Source organism: Balaenoptera borealis (assembly GCF_965194805.1).
Source record: "Balaenoptera borealis genome assembly, chromosome: 2".
Taxonomy (NCBI): domain Eukaryota; kingdom Metazoa; phylum Chordata; class Mammalia; order Artiodactyla; family Balaenopteridae; genus Balaenoptera; species Balaenoptera borealis.
Window position 1 is genome coordinate 177437824 of NC_138867.1, and position 25118 is coordinate 177462941.

Sequence of the window (25118 nt, forward strand, 5' to 3'; positions counted from 1 at the left end):
CGCTGGCGACTAGAGGGGCGGGGCCAGCCCGAGGGCGGGGCGGGGCGGGGCGGAGCTACCGCCGAGGGCCGGGCGCTCGGGCGGCGGCGCGCTGAGGACGCACGGGCGGCGGGACGCTGGGACCAGCGGCGGCCGGAGCGCGCGAGGCGAGTAGGATCCGGGCTGGGTCGGGGTTCGAGTCCGGTTCGGGGTTCGAGCGTGGTCCCTACCCCACCCACCCCACCCCTAACCCCGGAGCGCGATCTCGCCGGTCTCTACCAGCTGCTGCCTCCAACTCCATCATCTGTGCCCAAACTTTCCGGACTTTGAGTGTCTTGGTCCCGCGCCTCTGCCCCGTCCTCATCTTTGACCCTGTCCCTGCTTCTCTCCCCCAACCCCATCCTCCATCCGTACCTCCCTGCCCCTTTGCCCCATCACTGCCTCCCCTCTGCTCCTCTCCCGTCTCCATCCTCCTTTCTACCTCTGTCCCGCCTTCCCACTCCCCCACCGGGTCCTCCCTCGCCCTCCTACGCGGCCGGGCCGGAGGCAGGCCCAGGCGGCGGGAAGGCGTCCGGGCGTCCGGCCGGGCTGGGCCTCGGCCTGGCGGCTGGGCCGGCGTGGGGAGCAGCAGCTGTTTGCCATTAGCTGGGGACCCCGCAGGCCCCGCCCCTACCCTGTATGGGGCGGGGTCCTCCTCGCCCCCGTCTTTGAGGCAGGGAGAGGAGCGGGAAGACCCCAGAGACGTCCAGGCTGGTCTGGGAGGGGGACTTTAGGGAGACCCCGCCGGCCATCCAGGCCTGCCCGGGACCCCGCGCCTCTTCCCTGAGCCTCCCACCTGTCCCCTCTTGGAGTGTCCTGTCCCTTTCTCTCCACGTCTCTCTGTCCTATCCTGTGTCCTCCCCTTTCTCCAGGGCTCCTATAGAGGGAGAGGAGTCTCAGCCACAGACACCCACCACCATTACACTTTCCCCCACCATCTGCTTTCTCCACCTTGAGTCAGTCACCGGCCCACGTGGAAGACGGTCAGATGGCTGGAGACCCTCAGACCTCAGTCTCTCTGCCTGGGAAATGGGCAGAGGAATGTGGCGAGGGGGTTAAGGGTGGCTTGGCTGGCAGTGGGGGAATCTACCAGGCTTAGGATTCAAATCCAGACCCAGCTAATTCCCCCTTCAGTGACCCTGGGCAAGTCACTGTGTATTTCTGTGTCCCCAGACACCGCATCTGTAAAACAGGGTGCTAACTACCCACCTGGTAGGGTTGTCATGATGATGAAATGAGTTGCCAGGATGATGATTATAGTTATTACTGTTATTTGCCTCACACCCTCCACCTCCAGGATTTCACACCAGGGACCGTTCCTGGTCCCTGCCTCCAGTCTCTCTCAGGTCCCCAGAAACTTTTTTTTAATTCACTTTTATTTTATCTGCCGCGCCACGCATCATGCAGAATCTTAGTTCCCCAAACAGAGATGGAACCCGCGCCCCCTGCATTGGAAGCGCAGAGTCCTAGCCCCTGGACTGCCAGGGAAGTCCCTGCAGAAAATATTTTTGATCACCTCCCTGTTGTGCATGGGATGGCCCTCCAGGCAGCTGGAAAACCAAATTTCCTACAATCGGGTGACTGTGTGTTCCAGGCATTGAAAGACAGAGAAGTGAGGACAGAGACGTGGAGAGACAGGGAGAGAGAAGTGAAGAGAGACACAGAGAGACAGAGACGTGGCGAGACACAGAGAGACGTGGAGAGAGACGAAGCAAGACGCTAAGCAAGGACGGTGTGAGACAGGAGAAGCTTGGCTGCCCCTGGAGCCCCGGCCCCGCCTTCATGCCCAGCAGGTGCCCCACCTGGCCCATCCTCCCAGGTACCCACTGCCCCAGCACCTGCAGCTTGCAAAGGGTCCTCTCTGATGGTGGGATGGGCCGGGACCTCTGCAGCAGGGTGGCTAGGGGTCAGACAGCAGAAAGGACTGGCCAAACTCAGGTGGAGTGTTGGGGAAAAAAGTGCCCTGGCTGGCCTCCAGGGCTGGGGGGGGGCAGGTTAGTGAGAGGCCCTGCTTGTCCCTCCCCTCTGAAGCCTCCAGGCACCCCCTCTTACTTCCTCCCCCTACCCCCATGACTTCTCGGGCCTCCACCCGGCCTTCTATCCCCGCCACGCCCCCCCGCGCCCCCCCCAGCCCTGAGCCGGACGCGTCCTTGGTGGGGGGGGGGCGGTGGGGGGGGCAGGAAGTTCTCATGTAGCCCGGCAGCGAAACTGTTTATTTTTAGAGAAAATTGTTTCCATAAAGGGGAAAGGCTTTGCTCCTCCCTGCCTCCCCCCAACTTTCCCTACTGGCCCCCACCCGCACCGCCTGGCCTGACCCAGCTCTGTTTTGGGGTCCCCTACCCTGAGCTCTATTCCTCTTTGTGCCCCTGTGTCTCTGTCTCCTCGGAGCCTTGCAGGAAGGCTGTCTCCCCATGAGTGCCCCAGCCCTCGGTCCACCTAAGCCCCCATCTGTCCCAGCAGCCAGCTCTTGCCTGGGGTAAGGGGAGGGGGCTCAGGAAAGGTGGGGCTTGTCAGGCTTAGGGCTCCTCCTCGGCCTGGGAGCCTTGTGGAGGCGGGGCTGTGGGAACAGCTGGAGCCTGTCCAGGGGCCGGACAGATGTGCGGGCGGACTGAGTTTTGGTTTCTTTGTTCCAGGCTCTGGGGGCTCCCCACCCCTTTCCACAGTCAGGCTGGGTGTGCACCTATGAGAGGGTCCCACGCCCAGGGGAAGGGGGAACTTGGGGGGGCTGTGGAGGGGGCAGAGGGGAGAGGTGGCCACATCCCCTCCCCTCCCCCTGCAGATTCCCAACTCGGGGCTTCATCACACCCTCTCCCCAGGTAAGCCTCAGCCCGTGCTGCAGGTGGTCTGACTCACAGTCCCCCAGGTGACTCTCGAGGAGCGTCTGCAGGCAGGAGGATGGCCCAAGTCCTGCACGTGCCGGCCCCCTTCCCAGGTCAGGGGTCTCACGGGGAAGAGGGCCCTGCCCTGGGGTTGGCGGTGGGGGAGGGGAGACACGGCCTGGGGGAGGGGAAAGGGCCCTACTTGAGGAGGCTGAGGGTAGGACGCAGCCCTGCCCTGAGGGCCTGAATAGGGACAACTTGGTTCTCCCCTGGAGAGTCTGATGGGAGAGACAGGGTCTTCCAGGGAAGGAGGTTGGTCTGAGTGGGGAGACAGGATCCTGTCTTGGGAGGTTGGGAGGTTGGAGGCACAGCCCTGCCCTGGGAGGGTCTGAGGGGGTGACAGGGCCTTGCCCTGGCGGGGGAAGGCTCGGAGACCGCAGACACAGCTGAGCAGTTGAGCACCCAGTGGGCTCCCATCCTTTGGGCAAATAAGCCTTGACCCTCCCAGGGGCATCAGTTTGCCCCGAGGAGGGGACCGCAGTGTTCAGAGGCGCTGGCCTTTGCTCCCACCTCAGGGACCCCCGGCCCAGCCTCCCCACCCACCTTCCCCTCCAAGGAGCCCGACCTGCCCTACTCCGTGGAGACGCCCTACGGCTACCGCCTGGACCTGGACTTTCTCAAGTACGTGGACGACATCGAGAAGGGCCACACACTGCGGCGGGTGGCCGTGCAGCGCCGGCCCCGCCTCGGCTCCCTGCCCCGCGGCCCTGGCTCCTGGTGGACGTCCACCGAGTCTCTGTGCTCCAACGCCAGTGGGGACAGCCGCCACTCGGCCTACTCCTACTGCGGCCGAGGCTTCTACCCGCAGTACGGCGCCCTGGAGACCCGCGCCGGCTTCAACCCGCGCGTGGAGCGCACGCTGCTGGACGCCCGTCGCCGCCTCGAGGACCAGGCGGCCGCCCCCACCGGCCTGGGCTCCCTGACCCCCAGTGTGGCTGGCTCGACAAGCTCACTGGTGGGCGTGGGGCTGCCACCCCCGACGCCGCGGGGATCGGGACTGTCCACGCCGGTGCCGCCCAGTGCTGGGCACCTGGCCCACGTGCGGGAGCAGATGGCGGGGGCCCTGCGGAAGCTGCGGCAGCTGGAGGAGCAGGTGAAACTGATCCCCGTGCTCCAGGTGAAGCTGTCGGTGCTGCAGGAGGAGAAGCGGCAGCTCACGGTGCAGCTCAAGAGCCAGAAATTCCTAGGCCACCCGGCGGGAGCCCGGGGGCGCAGCGAGCTCTGCCTGGACCTCCCCGAGACCCCCGAGGACCCGGTGGTGCTCGAGACCCGGAGCGTGGGCACCTGGGTCCGAGAGCGGGACTTGGGCATGCCCGACGGGGAGGCAGCCCTTGCCGCTAAGGTCGCCGTGCTGGAGACCCAGCTCAAGAAAGCGCTCCAGGAGCTGCAGGCAGCTCAGGCCCGGCAGGCCGACCTCCAGCCCCAGGCCTGGCCGCCACCAGACAGTCCAGTCCGTGTGGACACTGTCCGGGTGGTGGAGGGGCCGAGGGAGGTAGAGGTGGCGGCCAGCACAGCTGCGGGGGCCCCTGCACAGCGGGCCCAGAGTCTGGAGCCCTACGGGGCAGGGCTGCGGGCCCTGGCGACATCCAGCGGGGCCGAGAGCCCCCCTGTGTTCCGCAGCCACGAGGTGGTAGAGACAGTGTTCCCAACACCCCTTGCATCCACCAGCAACGTCCACCTGGTTAAGAAGATCAGCATCACAGAGCGCAGCTGCGATGGGGCAGCAGGTGAGCCTTAGTGGGCTGGGGCAGATGGTGGAGGGTCCCTCCTTCTTCCTCTGAATGCTGGGGTCCAGCCCCAGCCCTGTCCTTCTACCAGCTCTCTGAGCCTCGGTCTCTTCATCTATGAAAAGCGGACACTTATGCCGCTGACTCAGTACCTCTAGGGACCATGAGAAGAAATTGGGTGTCTGTTAAGTGTGTGTGCTCATGTCTAGCGCATTGTAAATGTCTAGAAAACAGGAGGTATTTGGGGGAGGGTCCCCAAGGCTGTTGGTTGCTGGGCAAAAAATCGTCCCTGATTGGCAGAAACCAATCTCAGACTATGAAAAGGAAATGTGTAGTCCATGTAACTTAGTGACAGCTTCAGGCATAGCTGGATCCAGGTACTCAGATATCCTCAGGAATCACTAACTTCCTCTTTCTCTTCCTCTGTGCACCCTGGAGCCTTCTCTCTCAGGCAGACAAAGGTGGCCCCACCGCTTCGGGCATCTGTCCTTGCAGCTCAGTGGAAAGGGAGCCCCTCAATCCAGATAGCACCAATAAAAATCCCAGGGGTGGCCCTCCTTGGCTGGCTTGGGTCATATGCCCATCACTGAGCTAATCACTGTGTATCCCACTGCCCAGGCCCAGATCCTGGGGGTAGAGGAGCCCCACCCAAGTCCTGAGGGAGGAAGGGGCTGCTCTCTGGAGGAACTGCTGAGTCCTCATTCCAGCAAAGGGGATGTGGGATGTGCAGAATGGCAGCTGTCCCACCACCGACGTCCTGAGGCCCCTGGGCGGAGCTGTCGGAATGATTCATAATAATCACAGCTGTTCTCTATCGAATACCAGTCTGGTGCTGAGGGCTCTGATAAGTGTTTCACCTACAGAGGAGGTTAAGATGGTGGGCTGTGCAGCCAGGCAACCTGGGTTCAAACTTCACTTCTTACTGTGTGGCCTTGAATGAGAAGCTTCACCTCCCTGGGCCTCAGCTTCCTTATCTGTGAAGTGGCATAATAATGGCCCCCACCTCTAAGACTCTTGTGAATTAGTGCATACAGTAACTTCTTAGCCAGTGCTTGTTGCTCCATCTACTAATGATTTTCAGGTCAATTCTTGTTATAGCTGGGGAAACTGAGGCCTGGGGAGAAGCTTCACTTGCCCTGTGTCACACAGCCAGGATCTAAGCCCAGGCCATTCTGAACCATTCTGAACCTACAGCAGTGCTCAAAGGTGGGGCCCATATCCCCATCCCAGCCTTGAATGTCAGGTGGCCAGAGCCCATGGAGGGACCAGAGGGCACAAGCTGGGGGGCAGGGACCCAGCTGTGTTTTCTTGCTTCCCCATGTTGTTCCTGGACAGCTCTGGACTCCACCCTTCTGTTCTGTGTCTATCCCAAACACCCAGCCCTGCGACCCTGGCCCCCAGCCAGAGGCCCCGCCCTGCCCAGCCTCGGGATCTCTTGAGAGGCAACCTCCATTCCAGACATGCCTCTCAGGGCAACCATGGGGCCTTCTGCCTGCAGAACACACAGACCTAGCAATGTCCCCACCCTGTGCAAGCTGCCGCCCCTGAGAAAGTTCTTCTTTGTGTCTCACTTAACTCCTTGCTTCAGCCAGCCCTAATCTCTGCCTTGCTTGGGTGGAACTGGTGTGTGCTAATTCATTTCGATGCCTTCTCATCCGGCAGACATTTATTGAGTGCCTGCTACGTGCCAGACTCTTCCAGGCACTGGGGACACAGCAGTGAACAAGACAGACAAAAGCCCCTGCAATAAACAAATAAGAGACCACCAAAAACACGTGAAGAAAAATAATTTCAGAGAACACGTTTGGAGCAAATAAAACGGGCATGGGGTGGGTGGTGGTTGGATGGGGTGGTGGCCTGTGTTCAAATTCTGGTTTCCCTGCTCCCTAGCTTTGTGCCCTTGAGCAAGCTGTTTAACCTCTCTGTGCCACATTTGCAAATTGGGGGTCCTGACAACCCGATGTCACCGGATCAGTGTGATCTTAAATGCATCAGTTGGTGTGAGTGTTCAGTATGGTACCAGGCGCTGGTAGGTTGCTCTTTGAACCAAGATGTGAAAGGAAAGAAGCAGCCGGGTGGCTGCTTGACAAGTGGTTTCTGTTTGTGTGTGTGTTTTTCTGTTTTTTGGCCACACCACGAGGCATGCAGGGATCTTAGTTCCCCAACCAGGTATCAAACTCAGGCCCCCTGCAGTGGAAGCGTGGCGTCTTAACCACTGGACCGCCAGGGAAGTCCTTGATGAGTGTTTGGACCATGTGTTCTTTTAGGTCGGTCAGCTCAATGGGTAGGTCAGGGAGGACTCCCTGGAGGAGGAGGCAGGAAGGAGCCCAGCCTCTCTGACATCTAGAATTTGCTTGCTGCAGTCAAGGGCAGGGAAGGTGAGAGGCAGCCTTCCCCTCAGGCTGGCAAAGGTGGGTGGGGCAGGCAGAGGCCTGGAGACCCCATAAAGTCTCATTCACCCCTCACCTTTCAAAGGCACCACAGAGAGACTAGTGGGAGAAGGGATAGCCAGGCACGTGCATCAGTGAGATCTCTCCAAGGCTTTGAGATTTCCTGTGCTCTTGTTTGAAACATAGTCCTATGAAAGCAATTCATATTCTTTGTGGAAGGTTTGGAAAGTACAGAAGAATCTAGAACACAAAATATAAGCCCCATAAACCCACCACCACCGAGACACAGCTGCTGTCAACACTTTTGCTTCTTTCCTTCTGATTTTTTTTAATGCAGAAAATAATATGTATTTTTCAAGTCTGGCAACATATATAGCTGATGGAATTTGTTGTGTTGCTTTATTTTATATTTAAAAGCATTTAGGCAGCCCTTACAATGGGCCAGGGCATTACCTGATGCCCTTTTTGTATTTTAATTCATTTACACCCCCAGCACCGCTATGAGGTGGGTAGTGTTTTTGTTTTGTTTTTTTTTTATAAATTTATTTATTTATTTTTGGGTGTGTTGGGTCTTCGTGTCTGTGCGAGGGCTTTCTCTAGTTGCGGCGAGCGGGGGCCACTCTTGTTGCGGAGCACAGGCTCCAGATGCGCAGGCTCAGTAATTGTGGCTCACGGGCCTAGTTGCTCCGCGGCATGCGGGATCTTCCCAGACCAGGGCTCGAACCCATGTCCCCTGCATCGGCAGGCAGATCCTCAACCACTGCGCCACCAGGGAAGCCCGTGGGTAGTGTTTTTATCTCCATTTTACACATGAGGAAACTGAGGCACCGGGAGGTAAAGGAATTTGCCCACAGTTTTCAAAGCCAGGATTTAAACTCTCTGATTTCTTTAATTTAACATTATCCCAGGGCCATCTCATCACACTGTTAAAAATTCTTGGGGGAATTCCCTGGCGGTCCAGTGGTTAGGACTCCACGCTTTCACTGCCGAGGGTGTGGGTTCAATCCCTGATCGGGGAACTAAGATCCCGAAAGCTGCAAGGCGCAGCCAAAAAAAATTCTTGGGACATGCTATTTTTTAACAGCCAGGTGACTCTACTGTCAAAGATGCTATGCAAATGTCCTTCTATGGGAACCCTTCACCCGCCCCCCCTTCTTTTTTGGACTCACCAAGTGGCTTCCAGGGATCTTAGTTACTGGACCAGGGATCGAACTTGGGCCCACTGGACTGCGGAAGTCCCTGGAAGGGCATTTTTAAGGACCATGATGTCTGTTACCAAATTGCTTTACACACATACACACACACACACACCACACACACACACACACACACACACACACACACACACACACACACACACACACACACACACACACCCTCCATGTACTGGTTGGCCAAGTGATTTAAATTTTTTAAAAAATTTCTTTTGGACTTAAGGAGCTCAAACCTGAGTTAATCTAATTCTTGGGCTCATGGCAACCAGCCCCACTGAGCTATGTATGGCACCTCTCTCGTTTTACTTTAATTCTTTTTTCACCTTTGTCTTCCACCCTCAGTGTTGAGGGTTGATAAATATTGATAAATATTTTCGGCTTTGCGGGGCATCTGATCTCTGTTGCAACAACTCAGTTCTGCTCAGTTCTTTTTTTTCCCCAGCTTTATTGAGGTATATTTAATATACAAAGAACTACGCATTTTTAATGTATACATTTTCATGAGTTTGGCTTCTCAGTTCTGCCTTTGTAGCACGTAAGCAGGTTTAGCCAATGCATAAATGAAAGAGCATGGCTGTGTACCAATAAAACTTAACGTGTGGACACTGAAATTTCAATTTCCTATAATTTTCACGTGTCCCAAAGAGAATCCTTCTTTTGATTTTTTCCCAACCATTTAAAAATGTAAAAACCGTGTCCATGGGCTGTGATTCAGCAACCGCTGCTCTGTCATACACCTCCACCCCACTGTAATATCTTTCCTTGCAACCCATCTTCCAGAAGCTTATTTAGATATTTGAGTGTTCTTGAAAAATATGCCGTATGCTTGTTTAATTTCCTAAAATGGTATTGTGCTTTAGGGGAAAAAAAAATCTCATTCTGTTTCTTATTTTTTCCTCTCTACACACTATTTTGGAACTCTCCACCCTGATGTTTATAAATCTGGTTTGTCACTTTTAATGACTGCGTGGATTTCTGCCCTAGGTATGTGCTATACTTTCTTATCTGATCCCCCCCTTCGTGGGCCCCTGGGTTACTTCCAGCTCCTGGCCGCTTTGAACAGTATGGCGCCATCCTCACACGTCCCCTCTGGTGGGGTTGCTGGGTCACAGGGAATGTACAACTTCACTCCAGATTTTGTCTTATCCTCTTCGGAAAAGCTCTCCCTGTTCACGTTCCCACCAGCCATGATTGGGCCTGAAGTGCCCACTTCCCTACATCTGCACTAACATATAATTTTACCTATCTTTCTAATTTTTTGCCCATTTGACACTGGTGCAAGGTGGTATCTGCTTGTTTTTTTTCGTTTTTGTATTTTTTTTTTTAATTGGGGTATAGTTGTTTTACAATGTTGCGTTCGTTTCATATCTCCTTGTTTTAATTTGCATTCCTTTGATTTCTGGTGAGGTTGAGCATCACCATATAAGTTTAACAAGAATCCTTGGTGAGTTGCTTAGTTGTAGTCTTTGTCCATTTTTCTTTGGGCAAGTTTGAGATGTTCCTGGCATATTTCAGAGTAGAGGTTGGCAAACTACAGCCTGCAGGGCCAAATCCAGCCCACTGCCTGTTTTTATATAGCCCATGAGCTAAGAATGGTTTTTATGTTTTTAAATGGTTGAACAATGTGAAAAGAAGAATAACGTTGTGTGATATGAGCAAAATTATATGAAATTCTAACTTATTAGAACACAGCCACGCCCATTCATTTATGTACTGTTTAGGGCTGCTTTTGTACTATTTGCAGCAGACTTTATGACCCACATAGCCAAAAATATTTACTATCTGGCCCTTTACAGAAAAATTTTGTTTATTCCTATTCTAGAAGGTAATCCCTTGCCTGTTTTTGGCATTATGACTATCTTCCCACAGCTTGTATTCTTCTGTAGATTAACTTTGTCTAAGAGTTTTTTTTTTTTTTAACCAAATAGAAATCTTCATGTTGATGTAGTTAAACCCATCGTATTTTTCTTTTTTTAATTTTTGATATTTTCTGCTTTATTGAGATATAATTGGCATATAACATTATATCGATTTAAAGTGTGCAAATTAATGATTGGATATATGTATATACTGCAAAATGATTACCACAATCGGTTTAATTAACACCCGTCACCTCACAGAGTTACAGTTTTTTTTTTCTTGTGATGAGAACTTTTAAGATCTACTCTCTTAGCAACTTTCAAATATACATCAGAGATATTGCGGGTTCAGTTCTAGACCCCCTGCAATAAAGCGAGTCACACAATTTTTTGGTTTCCTAGTGCATATGAAAGTTATGTTTACACTGTAGTGTAGTCTATTAAGTGTGCGATAGAATTATGTCTAAAAAATAATGTACATACCTTAATTAAAAAATACTTTATTGCTAAAAAACGCTAACCATCATCTGAGCCTCCAGCGAGTCGTAACCTTTTTGCAATAGTCACATCAAAGATCACTGATCACAGGTCACCATAACAAATATAATAATGATGAAAAAGCTTGAAATATTGTGAGAATTAACAAAATGTGACACAAAGATACAAAGGGAGCAAATGCTGTTGGAAAAATTGTGCCAATAGGCTTGCTCGATGCAGGGTTGCCACAAACCTTCAATTTGTAAAACAATGCAGTATCTTTGAAGCACAGTAAAGTGAAGCCCACTAAAAGACGGTATGCCTGTATCTTATACCTGGAGGTTTGTACCTCTGGACCACCTTTACCCATCCCACCCATCCCCTGCTTCTGGCAACCATCAATCTGTTCTCTGTATCTATGAGTTTTTTTGTTTTGTTTTTGTTTTTTTTATTCCACACTTAAGTGAGATCACCTCATACTTTTCATATATGGTTAGTGCTCAGAGGGTTTTTAAAGGGATCTTTCCCCTTCTTGAGGCCACTGATATTCTGCCACATTTTCTTCCTGTAGCTTTGTCATTGTGCCTTCATATTAGTCCTTCGGAGTTTATTTTTTGCATAAGGTGTGAGGTAGGGATCCAGCCTGATTTTTCTTGGGCAGAGTAAGCTGCTTTCCCTACACCACCCCACAGAGCTCACCCTTGACCACTGATTTGTGGAAAGCCCTCTGCTTTACCCCAAGTTCTTTCAGACAGGGTCTGTGCTGGAACTCCTTTCCTTTGGCCCATTTCTTCCTGCAACCATGCCCTGCTGATTTGATTATTGTGACTTTGGGAATATGTGTTACTCTCTCCTAAGCCAGCTTCCCCATCCCTGCCCATTTTTGTAAAATTAGCTGGCCATGGACTTTTGTTCTTCCTTATAAATTTTGGTAACAGTTTGCTCCATCTCCCAGTAGAATAACAACAATAACTGTTATCAGTTTTGTTATTGTTATTTTAGTGTTGCAGTGTCTGACCTTGAACTTCTCAAGCTGGAAGGAGCCATGCTTTTCCCTCCGGGCAGAACGGGCCATAGAGCTGCACCACTTCACTTTTTTTTTTTTTTCCACATTTTAAAAAATTGCGGTAAAATACATATAACATAAAACTTACTCTCTTAACCATTTTTAAGTGTCCGTTCAGTGGCAATAAGCACATTCACACTGCTGTCCAACCATCCCCACCATCCGTGTCCAGAACTTTTCCATCTTCCCAAACTGAATCTCTGTCCCCATTAAACACTCACTCCCCATCCCCTTCCCCAGCCCCTGGTACCCACCATCCTACTTTCTGTCTCTATGGATTTAACTCCTCTAGGAACCTCATATAAGTGGAATCATGCAGTATTTGTCCTTCTGTGACTGGCTTCTTTCCCTGAGCATAGTCTGATTTGCTGAGTAACAAACCTCCCAGGTGTTTACATCAGGAGGCCTGAGTTCGGGCAACAGTGAGACTGTGAAGTGGCCCATCTGCCTCCTGATACATTCCACTCACATAGTGCTTTTGTTTGTTTGTTTGATGTGAATTTATTGACAAGGTTTAAAAAAAAAAATCTGGAGATTCACGTAAAAACCCGGTGTTTGCTCTTGGTTCCCCATGGGAGTTGGAGCTCCCCGCTCAGGAATCCGCCTGGCCCGACTGGGCTGGGGCGCTGTCAGAAGCATTTATGGCCAATGTCTTATCCGTTCGATGTGCTTTACTTCTGCTGAGTGTTTACTCCCCGTTCTTAGCTCAAGTTGAGTGTCGCCCATGGACTTGAGGAAGTAGTTACTGTGGATGTCAAAAAAAGTTAACCGTTAAAGGGAATTAAAATGAATTGGTCTGCAGAGCCCCTGGCCAGTTGGCAGGAAGGGGACATCCTGGGGAAGTGGTGACACAGAAGCCACACGTGGCCTGGCCGGGGCAGGGGTTGTGGGGGGGAACCTGAGTGGGTTCCAAGACGAGGGCAGCCACTCCAAGTGGCAACTGGACTTTTGTTTCTAGCTCCAGGATGGTGATCCGGGGCTGGAGCTGTCTGCTAAGGCCACTCCCATTTGTGCAGTGGGCACCCTCGGGACCCAGGTCCTATAATGTCACCTTTGTTCTCAGACCAAACTGGGCAGGGTTTTTTCTAATGATGATAAAATACACATAACATAAAAGGTATCATTTTAGCCATGTTTGAGTGTCCAGCTCAGTGGCATTTAGCATATTCACATTGTTGTGCAACTGTCCCCGCCCTCCATTCCCAGAACTTTTTCATTGGCCCAAACTGAAACTCCACCTGGGTGGGGTTTTAGTTTTCATTTTCTAATAGCCCTTATTGTTTCTTTTTCGTGATTATTAAAAGGAACAACTGCTTAATTTCTTTTTTTTAATTTACTTACTTATTTATTTTTTGGCTACGTTGGGTCTTCGTTGCAGTGCGCGGGCTTCTCATTGCGGTGGCTTCTCTTGTTGTGGAGCATGGGTTCTAGGCACGTGGGCTCAGTAGGTGTGGCACACGGGCTTAGTTTCTCCACGGCATGTGGGATCTTCCCGGACCAGGGCTCGAACCCATGTCCCCTGCATTGGCAGGTGGATTCTTAACCACTGCGCCACCAGGGAAGTCCCCTGCTTTATGTTAAGTAAAGAAGAAGGAAGTGAAATACAAAATGTTATCTACAGCACAACCCTACTTCTGTTAAAAAAAAGTATAATATTAAATCTTATCAAAATATAGTTTACAATTCTCTTGAATTAACAAATGCTCTTCAGGTGCTCTTGATGTCCAGGTGTTGTTCTAAGCTCTCTCCCTCACGTTACTGTCTTTAGTCTGCACAACGCCATGATGTAGGAAATGGTGTTTGTCCGAGGCACAGAGAGGCTAAGTGACTTGCCTGAGGTCACACAGCTCTTCTGTGGGAGATATGAGTCGCGACCATGACCACTATGCTTGGCTATAGTTTCCAGACAACACTCAGTATGAAGTCGGAGGGGGTCACAAGCCAGGATTATGGGGTCACGTAGTCTTCCCTGACCCTGACCAGCTGCGAGGCAGGCAGCAAACCAGGGTTGGAATGGATTCTGCCGCTTGTTTGCTGGGTGACCTCAGGCAATCTCTGCGCCCCAATTTCCTCATCGGTAATAATCCAACTTCCGCATGGGCTGGGAAGATTTGATGAAATAATGCAAGAATTGGCCCTTGGAGCACCCGGCCTGGGGTATGTGACCCCCCCCCAGGAGGTAGCTATTGTTACTGGTCTTGTTTTGCTATTGTTACCCACAGTAAGCGCCTCTTTTCCTGCCCCTTCAGGTCTCCCACAGGCTCCTGCAGAGTCATCCTTGTCACCCCCGGAGTCTGAGGGGGACTCCCCGGCGCAGCCAGAGAAGAACACAGGCCTGGTGCCTGCCCACGACGCCACCAACAGGGAGCCCACCAGGCAAGCAGCCCTGCAGGAGTCGGAGTCAGAGGAGGCCGGGGGTGCAGGTAAATGGGGGTGGCCACAGAGAGGGTCAGGTGCCAGAGGCCCGGCATGGGGTCTGGCTTTGGGAGACCCTCACGACACCACGCTCCCCCACCAGGAGGGCCCCAGGCAGGTGTGCCATCCATCATGAAGCGGAAAGAGGAGCCCGCAGACCCTGAGACCCACCAGAGGAGCCTCCAGTTCGTGGGGGTCAACGGCAGGTGAGAGAACCTGGTCTGAGCCCCTCACTTTTTGGTTCATTCATTTAACCAAAGCACGGTAGACAGATGAGGAAACGGAGGCACAACGAGGCCCCGTGGGCTGGCTCCAGAGCCTATGCTGCAACCACTGCACCACACTACCCCTCGGGAGGTGCCGGACTCGGCTCCCTGCCCTGATGGAGCTCCTGGTCCACTGCGATCTTGGGCCCTAATAGGCGATCCCAACACAACATGATTGGAGCAACGATGGGGGATGCTCAGGCAGTGGGGGGCCCAGGGAAATAACTGACGGAGGGGAACACATGTGCTGCAGGACAAGCAAAAGCTTGCGAGGTGCAGAGTGGGAGGGGTGGGGGTCTCCTGGTGGAGGGCACAGCCTGGATAAAGGCTCAGGGGTGGGAGGAAGCAGTGACGTGAAAAATGGGAGGCCTGGGGAACCGGGCCAGTTGGGGGCCTTGAATGCCAGGCCCAGAAGTTTAGATGTGTTTGGAGGTAGCAAGAAGCATGAGGGTCCTATTTGCAGTGGGGCAAGGGTCTGAATCAGTATAACACCTGTGTAAGGAGCAAAGTGTAAGAGGTACCAAAGGGTGGAAGGGAAAAGCAATGTCCCTCCCTGGCCCCCCCAAGCATGATCACAATCACAGCCAGTGTTTATTGATCACTTACTGTGTGCCAGGTGCTATAAGCTGCATCCCTGGAGCCCTGTGAGCTAGATACTGCCATTACCCCCATTTAACAGATGGGGAAACTGAGGCCCAGAGAGGTCAAGTGCCTCTCCCCCACCACCTGCAGCATCTCCCCCAGGTATGAGTCCTCGTCTGAGGATTCCAGCACAGCAGAGAACTTCTCGGACAATGAGAGTACAGAGAACGAGGCCCCAGAGCTGGAGGAGAGGGTTCCGAGTGTGGTTGAGGCCCCCCAACTCAGGCCCAAGGAGACGGCAAAGGCCAAGACCAGCCGGGAGGAGTGCCAGCTGTCACGGGAGTCTCAGCAGGCGCCCACAGCTGAGGGGGCGTCGGGATCAAGTGCGGAAGAGGAGATCCGGTCAGTTTTCTGTGTGGGAGGGATTTAGGCAGGGCCTGGGGTGACCTCTGCCTCAGATCCCACCATTCAAACCCTCTGAGGGAACCTCCCATCAGTCATGCCCACCTTAGTCTGAATTAGTGAACAAGCACTTTCTCCTTCTGGGCATCTGAAGGTCCAGAGGCTTTGATAAAGGGCCTGATGGGGGCAATTTGGGCTGTTCAGGTTTGGGTTTAAGGGGCAGACCAAGTCTGTCCTTAAGCCACCCACCTTCTTTGGGACATTTGCCACACCTGTCCATCCTGTGTATGTCTCTTTTTTTTTCCCTGATTAAAAAAAAAAAATCTGTCCTCAGAGAAAGATTTTCCATCTGCCACTGGCCACTTGGAATAAATTTTGACCCACGTGTCCACTTTCTCTTGGGGTCTGTGTGCTCCCCATGTCTGCCCCTTGGGGTGCCATGTAAAATTATGTCCCCGGGGAAGGGGGTCTGAGATTCTACCGCTCAGGTGAGCCCTGGCAGGACTGGGTGAGTGCCTTGGTGGAGAGTGTTGAGGGCCTCTCCGAGCACCCCAGCTGGATGTGGGGAGTGGGGGGCACCCAGGAGGCTGAGGTGGGTGCTCCCAAGATCAACTCCCCGTTTGTCTGTCCCCGGCAGGATGGAGCTCAGCCCCGACCTCATCTCAGCCTGCCTGGCCCTGGAGAAGTACCTGGAGAACCCCAATGCCCTCACCGAGCGGGAGCTGGTACGGTGGGGCCCTGGGCCTGAAAGGGGCGGGGGGGCTTTGTCCCTTCCACCCTCACCCTGGCTTCTCCTTGTGCTTTGGATCATGGGGACCCCAGGATCCTAGCTGGGAGCTTGCGGGGGGCTCAGAGGCTTGAGTCTTGGTCTTTGGAGAGGCTCCAGGGAGGGGCCAAGGATGATTGCCCGCCGGCAAACTCAGCCTTGGTTCCTGTTCCGTCGGGGGCTTGAGGGAAGGGGCTGCCATATTTCCCTTGATGGGTGTCTACACTTGCCTTTGAAGGTCACGTCCAGGGTGGAGATGCTCACACCTTCTCCTGGGGGCGTGCCTGGTACTGCAGTGTCTACACTTCCCTTAGGGTTCTTGTCCAGAGCAGGGGACACTACATTTTCCTCCAGGGGGGCTCACTGGGGTGGGGCACCCATGCTTCCCCTCAAGGCTCGGGTTCGGGGTGGGGGTGTCTGCACTCCCCTTGGCGGGGCTTCGTCTGGGATGGGGTGGGCTTCCGTGGCCCTCACACCCCTCTCCTTCCCAATCTGCATCCAGAAAGTGGCCTACACCACGGTGCTGCAGGAGTGGCTGCGCCTGGCCTGCCGCAGCGATGCCCACCCGGAGCTTGTGCGGCGCCACCTGGTCACCTTCCGGGCCATGTCGGCGCGGCTGCTGGACTACGTGGTCAACATCGCCGACAGCAACGGCAACACTGCGCTGCACTACTCCGTGTCCCACGCCAACTTCCCTGTGGTGCGGCAGCTGCTCGACAGCGGTGAGCCCGGCGGGGCAGGGCCAGCGGAGACGCCGCCCTCCCGGTCTGTGGGGGAGACGCCGCCCTCCCGGTCTGTGGGGGAGACGCCGCCCTCCCCGTCTGATGGGGGAGACGCCGCCCTCCCGGTCTGTGGGGGAGACGCCGCCCTCCCCGTCTGATGGGGGAGACGCCGCCCTCCCGGTCTGTGGGGGAGACGCCGCCCTCCCCGTCTGATGGGGGAGACGCCGCCCTCCCGGTCTGTGGGGGAGACGCCGCCCTCCCGGTCTGTGGGGGAGACGCCGCCCTCCCCGTCTGATGGGGGAGACGCCGCCCTCCCGGTCTGATGGGGGAGACGCCGCCCTCCCCGTCTGATGGGGGAGACGCCGCCCTCCCCTTCTGATGGGGGAGACGCCGCCCTCCCGGTCTGATGGGGGAGACACTGCTCTCCCAGTCTGAGGTGAGGGGGATACAGGCCCCACCTGTGGCCCCGGTGTACTGGAAAAGGCAGACATGGTCTTATGGAAACATGTGGCCCTTCCCCCGCCCCCCCCCCATGACCCCTGTATAATGAAGGCGACACCTCTGGAACCCTAGTCTGAGGGAAGGACACGGATGTGGCTTCTGGCCTGGGGCTTGGAGAGAAGATGTGGTCCTCAATTCGACATGAAGAAATTTGCTTTCCCCTAGTGTAATGGGGAAGACATAGCCCCCTAGTCAGTCTGATGTGGGAGGCAGAGCCCACAGTCTCATGAAGGAGACTGACTAGGGACTCTTCCAAATCAATGGGGGAGACACAGCTCCTCCTTTCAGCCCTAAATGTGGCTGCCAGGATCCAGGGGGCCCCAGTCTGATGGACGAGGCACAGTCTACACCTTTAGGAGCCCCTCCCATAATAGAGATGGAGACCCTAGGCCAGAATGGGGTTCTCAGTCCAAGAAAAAGGAGTAATGAGGCCAGGCCTAGACTGCTGGAGGAGGCGTGATACCCAGTGCCCATTATGGTCGTGAACAAGGCTTCCAGTCTGATGGCCAGAGACATGGCCTGGTCCTCGGGGACCCTCCCCCAGCCTTAAGGCAGACCTGGCCAGCATCAGGGGTGTCTGAGGCCTGATGTCCTTCTGGTCCCCTCCCCTCAGGTGTCTGCCAGGTGGATAAGCAGAACCGCGCCGGCTACAGCCCCATCATGCTCACCGCCCTGGCCACCCTGAAGACCCAGCATGACATCGAGACTGTCCTGCAGCTCTTCCGGCTCGGCGATGTCAATGCCAAAGCCAGCCAGGTACGGGCCCTCGGCGCTGCAGACCGACCGGGATAACTCTTCCCATTTATTAAGTCCTGGCCATACCCAAGCCCAAGGGGAGAATCCCCACTCCACAGGCAAAGAAACCAAGGCTCAGAGACGTATTCATTTCCTCAAGGTCAAACTAGAGGAGGGGGGACTTGAACCTGGGGGTCTAGCTCCCCATTCTTTTTTTTTTTTTTTGGCCGTGTCACATGGCATGCGGGATCTTAGTTCCCCAACCAGGGATCTAACCTGCGCCCCCTGCAGTGGAAGCGCGGAGTCTTAACCACTGGACCTCCAGGGAAGTCCCGAAAACCCCATTCTTTTTTTTTTTTTTTTTAATTTATTTATTTTTGGCTGTGTTGGGTCTTCGTTTCTGTGCGAGGGCTTTCTCTAGTTGCGGCGAGCGGGGGCCGCTCTTCATCGCGGTGCACGGGCCTCTCACTATCGCGGCCTCTCTTGTTGCGGAGCACAGGCTCCAGACGCGCAGGCTCAGTAGTTGTGGCTCACGGGCCCAGTTGCTCCGCGGCATGTGGGATCTTCCCAGACCAGGGCTCGAACCCGTGTCCCCTGCATTGGCAGGCAGATTCTCAACCACTGCGCCACCAGGGAAGCCCCCGAGGGCCCCATTCTTAATGACCTGCCTGCCAGGGTGCCTCTGATACAGGACCTCATGGTGGAAATGGGGGTGTGGGAAGACATGGGGGTCCTCAGCTTTTCTTAAGCCGACACCATCCCACGTCCTGCTTGGTAATTCATTGACCAGCAACCGGACGCTGGGGACTTAAATGTTGGACAAGCAGGCACGGTCCCCACCCTCCCAAAGCTCACTAGCCAGCCAGGAGCTCCAGGAGCCCGAGCATTGGAGGCTTAGCGGGGGTTTGGACTCAGGGCTGCGGGAAGCCACCAGGGCAGGAGCGAGGGCTGCTTTCTGGTTTGGAATCTCCCTTCGGCTGTATGTTGGGGAGCAGAAGCTGGGAGACTGTGGAGGTGACTGGGGCATGGATGGGTGTCTGGGCAGAAGAGCAGGGCAGCCAGGACCCCGTGGGGACAGCGAGGAGGGGAGAGATTAGCAGCAGCCTTACTGCAGCGAAGGAAAAAGGGGGAGGTGCTGCCATGGTGCAAAACAGGCAGACCCTCCTTGCTGTTTTACTGATTTTTTTTTTTAATTAAAATTTTTTTCTTGGTGGTTTACTTTTTTTTTTTAATTGAAGTATAGGTGATTTACAGCGTTGTGTTAGTTTCCGGTGTACCGCAAAGTGATTCAGTTTTATATATACGTTCTTTTTCAGATTCTTTTCCATTATAGGTTATTACCAGGTATTGAATATGGTTCCCTGTGCTATACAGTAGGACCTTGTTGTTTATCTGTTTTACATATAGTAGTGTGTATCTGTTAATCCCAAGCTCCTAATTTATCCCTCCCCCCACCTTTCCCCTTTGGTAACCATAAATTTGTTTTCTATGTCTGTGAGTCTGTTTCTGTTTTGTAAATAAGTCCATTTGTGTCATTTTTTTAGATTCCACATATAAGTCGTATCATATGATCATATTTGTCTTTCTCTGACTTACTTCGCTTAGTATGGTAATCTCTAGGTCCATCCATGTTACTGCAAATGGTATTACTTCATTCTTCTTTATGGCTGAGTAATACTCCATTGTGTATATATGTACCACATCTTTATCCATTCATCTGTCGATGGACACTTAGGTTGCTTCCGGGTCTTGCCTATTGTAAAAGTGCTGCTATGAGCAGTGGGGTGCATGTATCTTTTTGAATTCGAGTTTTCGTCCTTCCAGATGTATGCCCAGGTGGTTTACTTTTTTAAAAATTGAGGTGAAATGCACATAAGATTAACCCTTTTAAAGTGAACAAATAGATCCATAATGCTGTGCAACCCCCATCTCTGTCTACCTCCAGAACATCTTTACACCCTGATAGGAGACCCGGCACCCGCAGCTGTCACTCCCATCCCCACTTCCCCAGCCCCTGGCCCCCTCCAGTCTGCTCTCTGTCTCTATGGATTTGCCTGTTCTGGATATTTTATATAAATGGAATCATGTAGTATTGTGTCCTTTTGTGTCTGGCTCCTATCATGAAGCATAAGATTTTCAAGGTTCACCCACGTTGCAGTATGCTTCAGGCCTTCATTTCTTTTTAAGGATGAATCATGTTCTGTAGTATGGATATATAAATTTCTTTATCCATTCATCCACTGATGGACGTTGATTTTTTTTTACAGTGAAGTTTAACTGGCAGACAGAAAAGTGTACAACTCTTAGCTCAACACATTTTACTTACGTTTGCACCTGTGAGTTAGGAATCTGATTTAAGTGGGCATAGGGGTGGGGAGGCACAGAGCATCTCCCCGAGGAGGAGACATTTAAGCTGAGACCTGAGGGAGGAGCCAGCAGGAGGAAGACGGATCAGCAAGTGCAAAGGCCCAGTGGTAGGAAGGATTATTTGAGATACAGAAGGAGGCCCGTGAGTGGAGGTGCTGTTAGCGTCAGAGTACTCAGGAACCATGGATGGTTCCGGAGCAGGGGTGTCACGCTCTGGGGCCTGAATGTTCCATAAGCTGTTCCTTGCCCTACCCAGGCGGGGCAGACAGCCCTGATGCTGGCGGTCAGCCACGGGCGGGTGGACGTGGTCAAAGCCCTGCTTGCCTGCGAGGCGGACGTCAACGTCCAAGATGATGACGGCTCCACGGCCCTCATGTGTGCCTGCGAGCACGGCCACAAGGAGATCACGGCGCTGCTGCTGGCTGTGCCCAGCTGCGACATCTCTATCACCGACCGAGTGAGTCCCCACCCAGGCGCAGTCCGGGGAGGGCGGGAACGTGGCGCAGGGTGTCAGCATAGCAACTGATGCTTTGCAGGACGGGAGCACGGCTTTGATGGTGGCCTTGGATGCAGGACACAGTGAAATTGCATCCATGCTGTACTCTCGCATGAACATCAAGTGCTCGGTGAGTCTCGGCCGGGGCAGGGCAGGGGGTGCGGGGCTCTGGGGAGGGATGGTGTACGGGGACCATCCCAAGGGCTGCATGGTCAGCTGCTTGTTGAACCTTCATGGTGCCCCCGTGAGGAAATAAGGCACGAGAGCTGAGACTGCTTGGTTATGGCTGGCATCACGGTATTCGAACCCGGATCTGTCTAGTTCCAAATCATGCTCTTAATTACCACACAGAGGACTTTGGCGTGCTTCCCAAGCATGATTTCTGGAACCTTCCACGATAACCCAATTCAGTTGCATAAAGTACTGTTACTATTACCATTTTTCAGGTGGGGAAGCTGACGCTTTGAATGGTTACATTCCTGGCCCAAAGTCTCACAGACAGGAAGGGGCGGAGAGACCTCGGGGTCTGAATCCAGACCACGGGCAGGAGGCGCTCTGCCCCCTCCTCCTCACCCCTACCTTGTACCTGCCCCGGCCTCCCCAGGCACGTCTGGGGCCAGGTTCAAGGGTGGCGTGGTGGGCGTCAACCACAGCGATTCCCTGAATGGTCTAGGAGAGAAAAGGTTGCTGAGACCTAAGCCATTTGGCTCCTGACTGGCTTCCAGCTTCTTCCTGAGGCTCCAAGTCTTTCCGTCTTCACTCCGTAGGATGTTAGGACCCCTGAGCCTCAGTGGTGGTGCTCAGGGGATCCCCTTGGGATCAGCTGTGGGCCTCCATGTCCTCAACTGGAAAATGGGGGGGGTGATGGGGCTGGGTGGTGTCCTGCTGTCTGATACGGGGTCCTGCTTTCCAGGGCTCCTGAGGGATAAATCCCACTCCTCCATCATTGTCCCCCTGGACCATTGCCGCTGCCTCCGCTCTGCTTCCCTGGCTCCCACCCTCACTGTCGCCTCCACCCTGTTCTCCCCACCACAGCGGCCAGAGGCCACTGTGAGCACCTGAGTCGGGGTACACCCCTCCTCTGCTCACAGCCCTCTGTGGCTCCCACCCCACTTAGAGAAAAAAGCAAGCAAAAGTCATCTCCAGAGCCCACCAAGCCCTGGCTCAACACCCCTCACCTCGCCCCACTCTCTTTCCTCTCCCCCTCGCTCACTCTGCTCCAGCCACACTGGCCTGATGGCTGCTCCTGCCTCAGGGCTTTTGCACTTGCTGTTTCCTCTGCCTGGAACGCCCTGCCCCTTGGCTGGACCCCTAACATCCTTCAGCTCAGACGTCACCCTCCCCAACCGCCCGCTCTCCGCTTTCATTGCCTTCCACCCCCTTATCCCTCGGGAAAAACCCTCCACTGCATTCATCTCTGTGCTGCTCCGAAACATCTCCCCAACGTCACCTCCTTGAGGCCAAGAAACCAAGGCCTCTTGTTCACTCACTGCAGGCGCGGGGCCAGCCAACAAAGTCGGCGCCTCATAGCACAGGAAAGGATGCCAAACAAAAGGAATTCTGCCTCTCGTTTCAGTTTGCCCCGATGTCGGATGAAGAAAGTCCTGCGTCATCCTCCGCAGAAGAGTAGCCGTGAGAGGGGCCCGAGGCGCCTCTCCCGGCGGCCAGGCAGCCCCAGAGCGAACCATCCCTGGTCCCTCATCCCCTCCCTGGCCGGCCCCCACTCTACCCACCAAGGCCCAAGTCTCAAATGCAAGTGGGGTTTTCTTCTGCTTCCCCAGGGAGCCCCCAACAGCGCTGAGACTTCAGCCGAAAGCAGGTTTTTCCCAGTACCCCGGTTCAAAGCAGCCGCAGTGCAGACCGAAGCTAAATTCTTATATAAATTGGCGCCAGTGGCTGATGCTGGGGCGTGGGTTTGCGAAGAACGCTGAGAACAATCAACTGGCAATTAAGGATGGAGGAGGGTGAGAGGGAAAAATATTGTATTTCTGAATCATGTTCGGGGAGGGGGGGAAAATTTGAAAGTCACTGGAATCGCATATTTTCATTTTAATCCTCAATGTGATTACGCACGGAGCACGTCTGGAGTGGCCTAATGCGCCCCCCGCTCGCTCCCCTACATTCAGTTGTTTGGTATATAATAGCATTTTGTCCACTTCCCCCTCCCTAGACGGCTTTCTTGGTGGAATTTTCTTCTGGTCTCTTCACAAAGCAGACCCTGTCTTTGTCACCCGGGGCAGGAAGTTTAGTCGTTTCTTCTGCCTTCATGTTGCCACTGCCAGCGTCTCCCACGCCCCCATTCAGGTGGGGGGCTCAGGACCCAGCAGCCGAGGTGTGCAAGTAGTTCATATGGAGAGATTACCCAGAAATCCGTCCCCTCCCCACATGGGGGCCCTGGCAAATACTCATTTTCCTAGAAAATCCTTTAGATGTGGAGACGCAGGAAATGAATCCGGTCCCCAGAGTGGTCCCTGCATCCCTAGGCTTAGAACGCCAGTAACGGGGCCATCCTTTTTCCCCCCAGACTCCAGAAGTTCTCTCCTCAAAGGAAAGAAAACAGGGCATGAGATTGTTGGCAAAGCATAGGACCAGTTCCAAAAACTCCATGTGTGCTCGATTAAAAGTTGGCTGCCCCCAAGGGCTCCCAGTGCAAACTTAAAGAGACAGGGCTTTGCCGAAAACCAAACAAGGGCCAGCTGGTTTTTTTTTTTTTTAACAACGTACAGGCTTTCCAGAGCTGCCTGGAACGGAGCCTGCTGGAAACGGGGCTGTCCCGACACACGTAGTTTCCTGCATGGCCTATTTTGTCCCCAGAATCTCAACAAAGTTTTCTTTCCTGTTCCTTCCTTTTGTGACCAAAAAAAAAAAGGAGGGGGGAAGGAGGACAGGTTCCGAGCCTCGAAAAGTGCCTTGTGACCAGGGAGTAAGATCCCTAGTCCTTAGGTGTCCTGCCCTCTCTTGTTCAGTTCTCAGCTTAGCTGCTGGGGAGGAAGCCAAAACCCCAGCAGGACAGAGCAAGCCCTCGGCACTTACACGTTCATTCAGTAAAGCCAAGTGCTGGCTTCTCTCCTAGAAAAGTAGGTTTCCTGGCTTGACGGAGTCTGGCTTGCTTTGATTTTGATGGAAGGGATGGTACCTAAGACAAGAGAGCTTGAATGGTCAAAGAAGAGAGACACCCCAGTGTGTGTGTGTGTGTGTGTGTGTGTGTGTGTGTGTGTAAATGTGTAAATGGCAAGGAAACGAAACCCAAGCTGACTGGGGATGACCGCTGACAGAAGGCCACAGCTTTGGGCAGCTTTGAGAAGCGGTACAAGAGTTATGTGCCTGCGTGTCTGGCCCTGGAGCTGGTGGGTGCGTTTATCTTAAGCTTTTAGAAGCAGTTCATTGACACCCCCTATAAGTCCATAGTTATCCCTGTGTTCCCTTCTCCCCAGCTTACCCACTGGACTTGGCATGGTAGGCTACAGGGGGTCCTGCCTCTGTTCCCCACTCTCTTCTCACGTGTATTCATGACCTTTAACTTCACTTTCCAACCACGGTACGTCCATAAAGACAGTATTACACTTAAATGAAGTATTCCTTTTTGTAATCGTTTTTTAGAAAGTAAAGGAATTTAATAAAGCTACCTTATGATTATGCCAAAGCATCTGTGTCTGGTCTTTGTCTTACTCTACTCCTCTTGAGGTTTTAAAATAGATCTCTTTTTTAAAATGGACTTATCTGAACAATGTTCCAAGCTACAGAAAGGTGACAAGAATATTACAATAAACGCCCTTATGCTCTGCCCTACACTGGCACCGTCCAATACTATAGCCCTAGCCACCAGCGGCAATTTCCATTTAGATGTAAATCAACTAATTAATTCATGGTCAGTAGCTGCATGTGGTTGGTGGGTACCCTATTGGGCTGCAGAGATACAGAACACTGCCATTGAGGCAGAAAGTTCTAATCAAACCCACTGTGGGTGGGACTTCCCTGGTGGCGCAGTGGTTAAGAATCCGCCTGCCAATGCAGGGGACATGGGTTCGAGCCCTGGTCTGGGAAGATCCCACATGCCACAGAGCTACTAAGCCCGTGTGCCACAACTACTGAGCCTGCGCTCTAGAGCCCGCGAGCCGCAACTACTGAAGCCCGTGCACCTAGAGCCTGTGCTCCGCAACAAGAGAAGCCACCGCAATGAGAAGCCCGCGCACCTCAACGAAGAGTAGCCCCAGCTCGCCGCAACTAGAGAAAGCC

The 25118-nt window shown here is 53.6% G+C and overlaps 1 protein-coding gene and 1 long non-coding RNA gene across 7 annotated transcripts in view; one reads left to right on the top strand and one right to left on the bottom strand.

Moving 5' to 3' along the window:
- Window positions 1-24525, top strand: KANK2 (KN motif and ankyrin repeat domains 2). 4 transcript variants are annotated; one of them, XM_082380209.1, is made up of 13 exons: window positions 1-146; window positions 1613-1837; window positions 2798-2950; window positions 3413-4624; window positions 13880-14053; window positions 14149-14251; window positions 15044-15295; window positions 15933-16020; window positions 16564-16783; window positions 17898-18040; window positions 20643-20843; window positions 20923-21012; window positions 22459-24525. In XM_082380209.1, exons 3-13 carry the CDS (start codon window positions 2914-2916, stop codon window positions 22510-22512), a joined length of 2574 nt encoding a protein of 857 aa, XP_082236335.1. In that variant the 5' UTR covers window positions 1-146; window positions 1613-1837; window positions 2798-2913; the 3' UTR covers window positions 22513-24525. The 4 variants fall into 4 exon arrangements, with proteins under 4 accessions (XP_082236335.1, XP_082236334.1, XP_082236337.1 ...); XM_082380208.1 differs by having other exon boundaries at window positions 2835-2950; XM_082380211.1 differs by having other exon boundaries at window positions 2835-2950; window positions 15056-15295.
- Window positions 12107-25118, bottom strand: part of LOC309623368 — an 18902-nt gene continuing 5890 nt past the window's right edge. The window contains exons 3-4 of one of the 3 annotated variants that reach the window (XR_014241333.1): window positions 12972-13197; window positions 12107-12375 (exon numbers count right to left, since the gene is read on the bottom strand). This is a non-coding gene — a long non-coding RNA (uncharacterized lncRNA). Of the gene's footprint in view, window positions 12376-12971; window positions 13201-25118 lie in introns of all 3 variants that reach the window. The other 2 variants (XR_014241334.1, XR_014241335.1) reach the window with 2 other exon arrangements.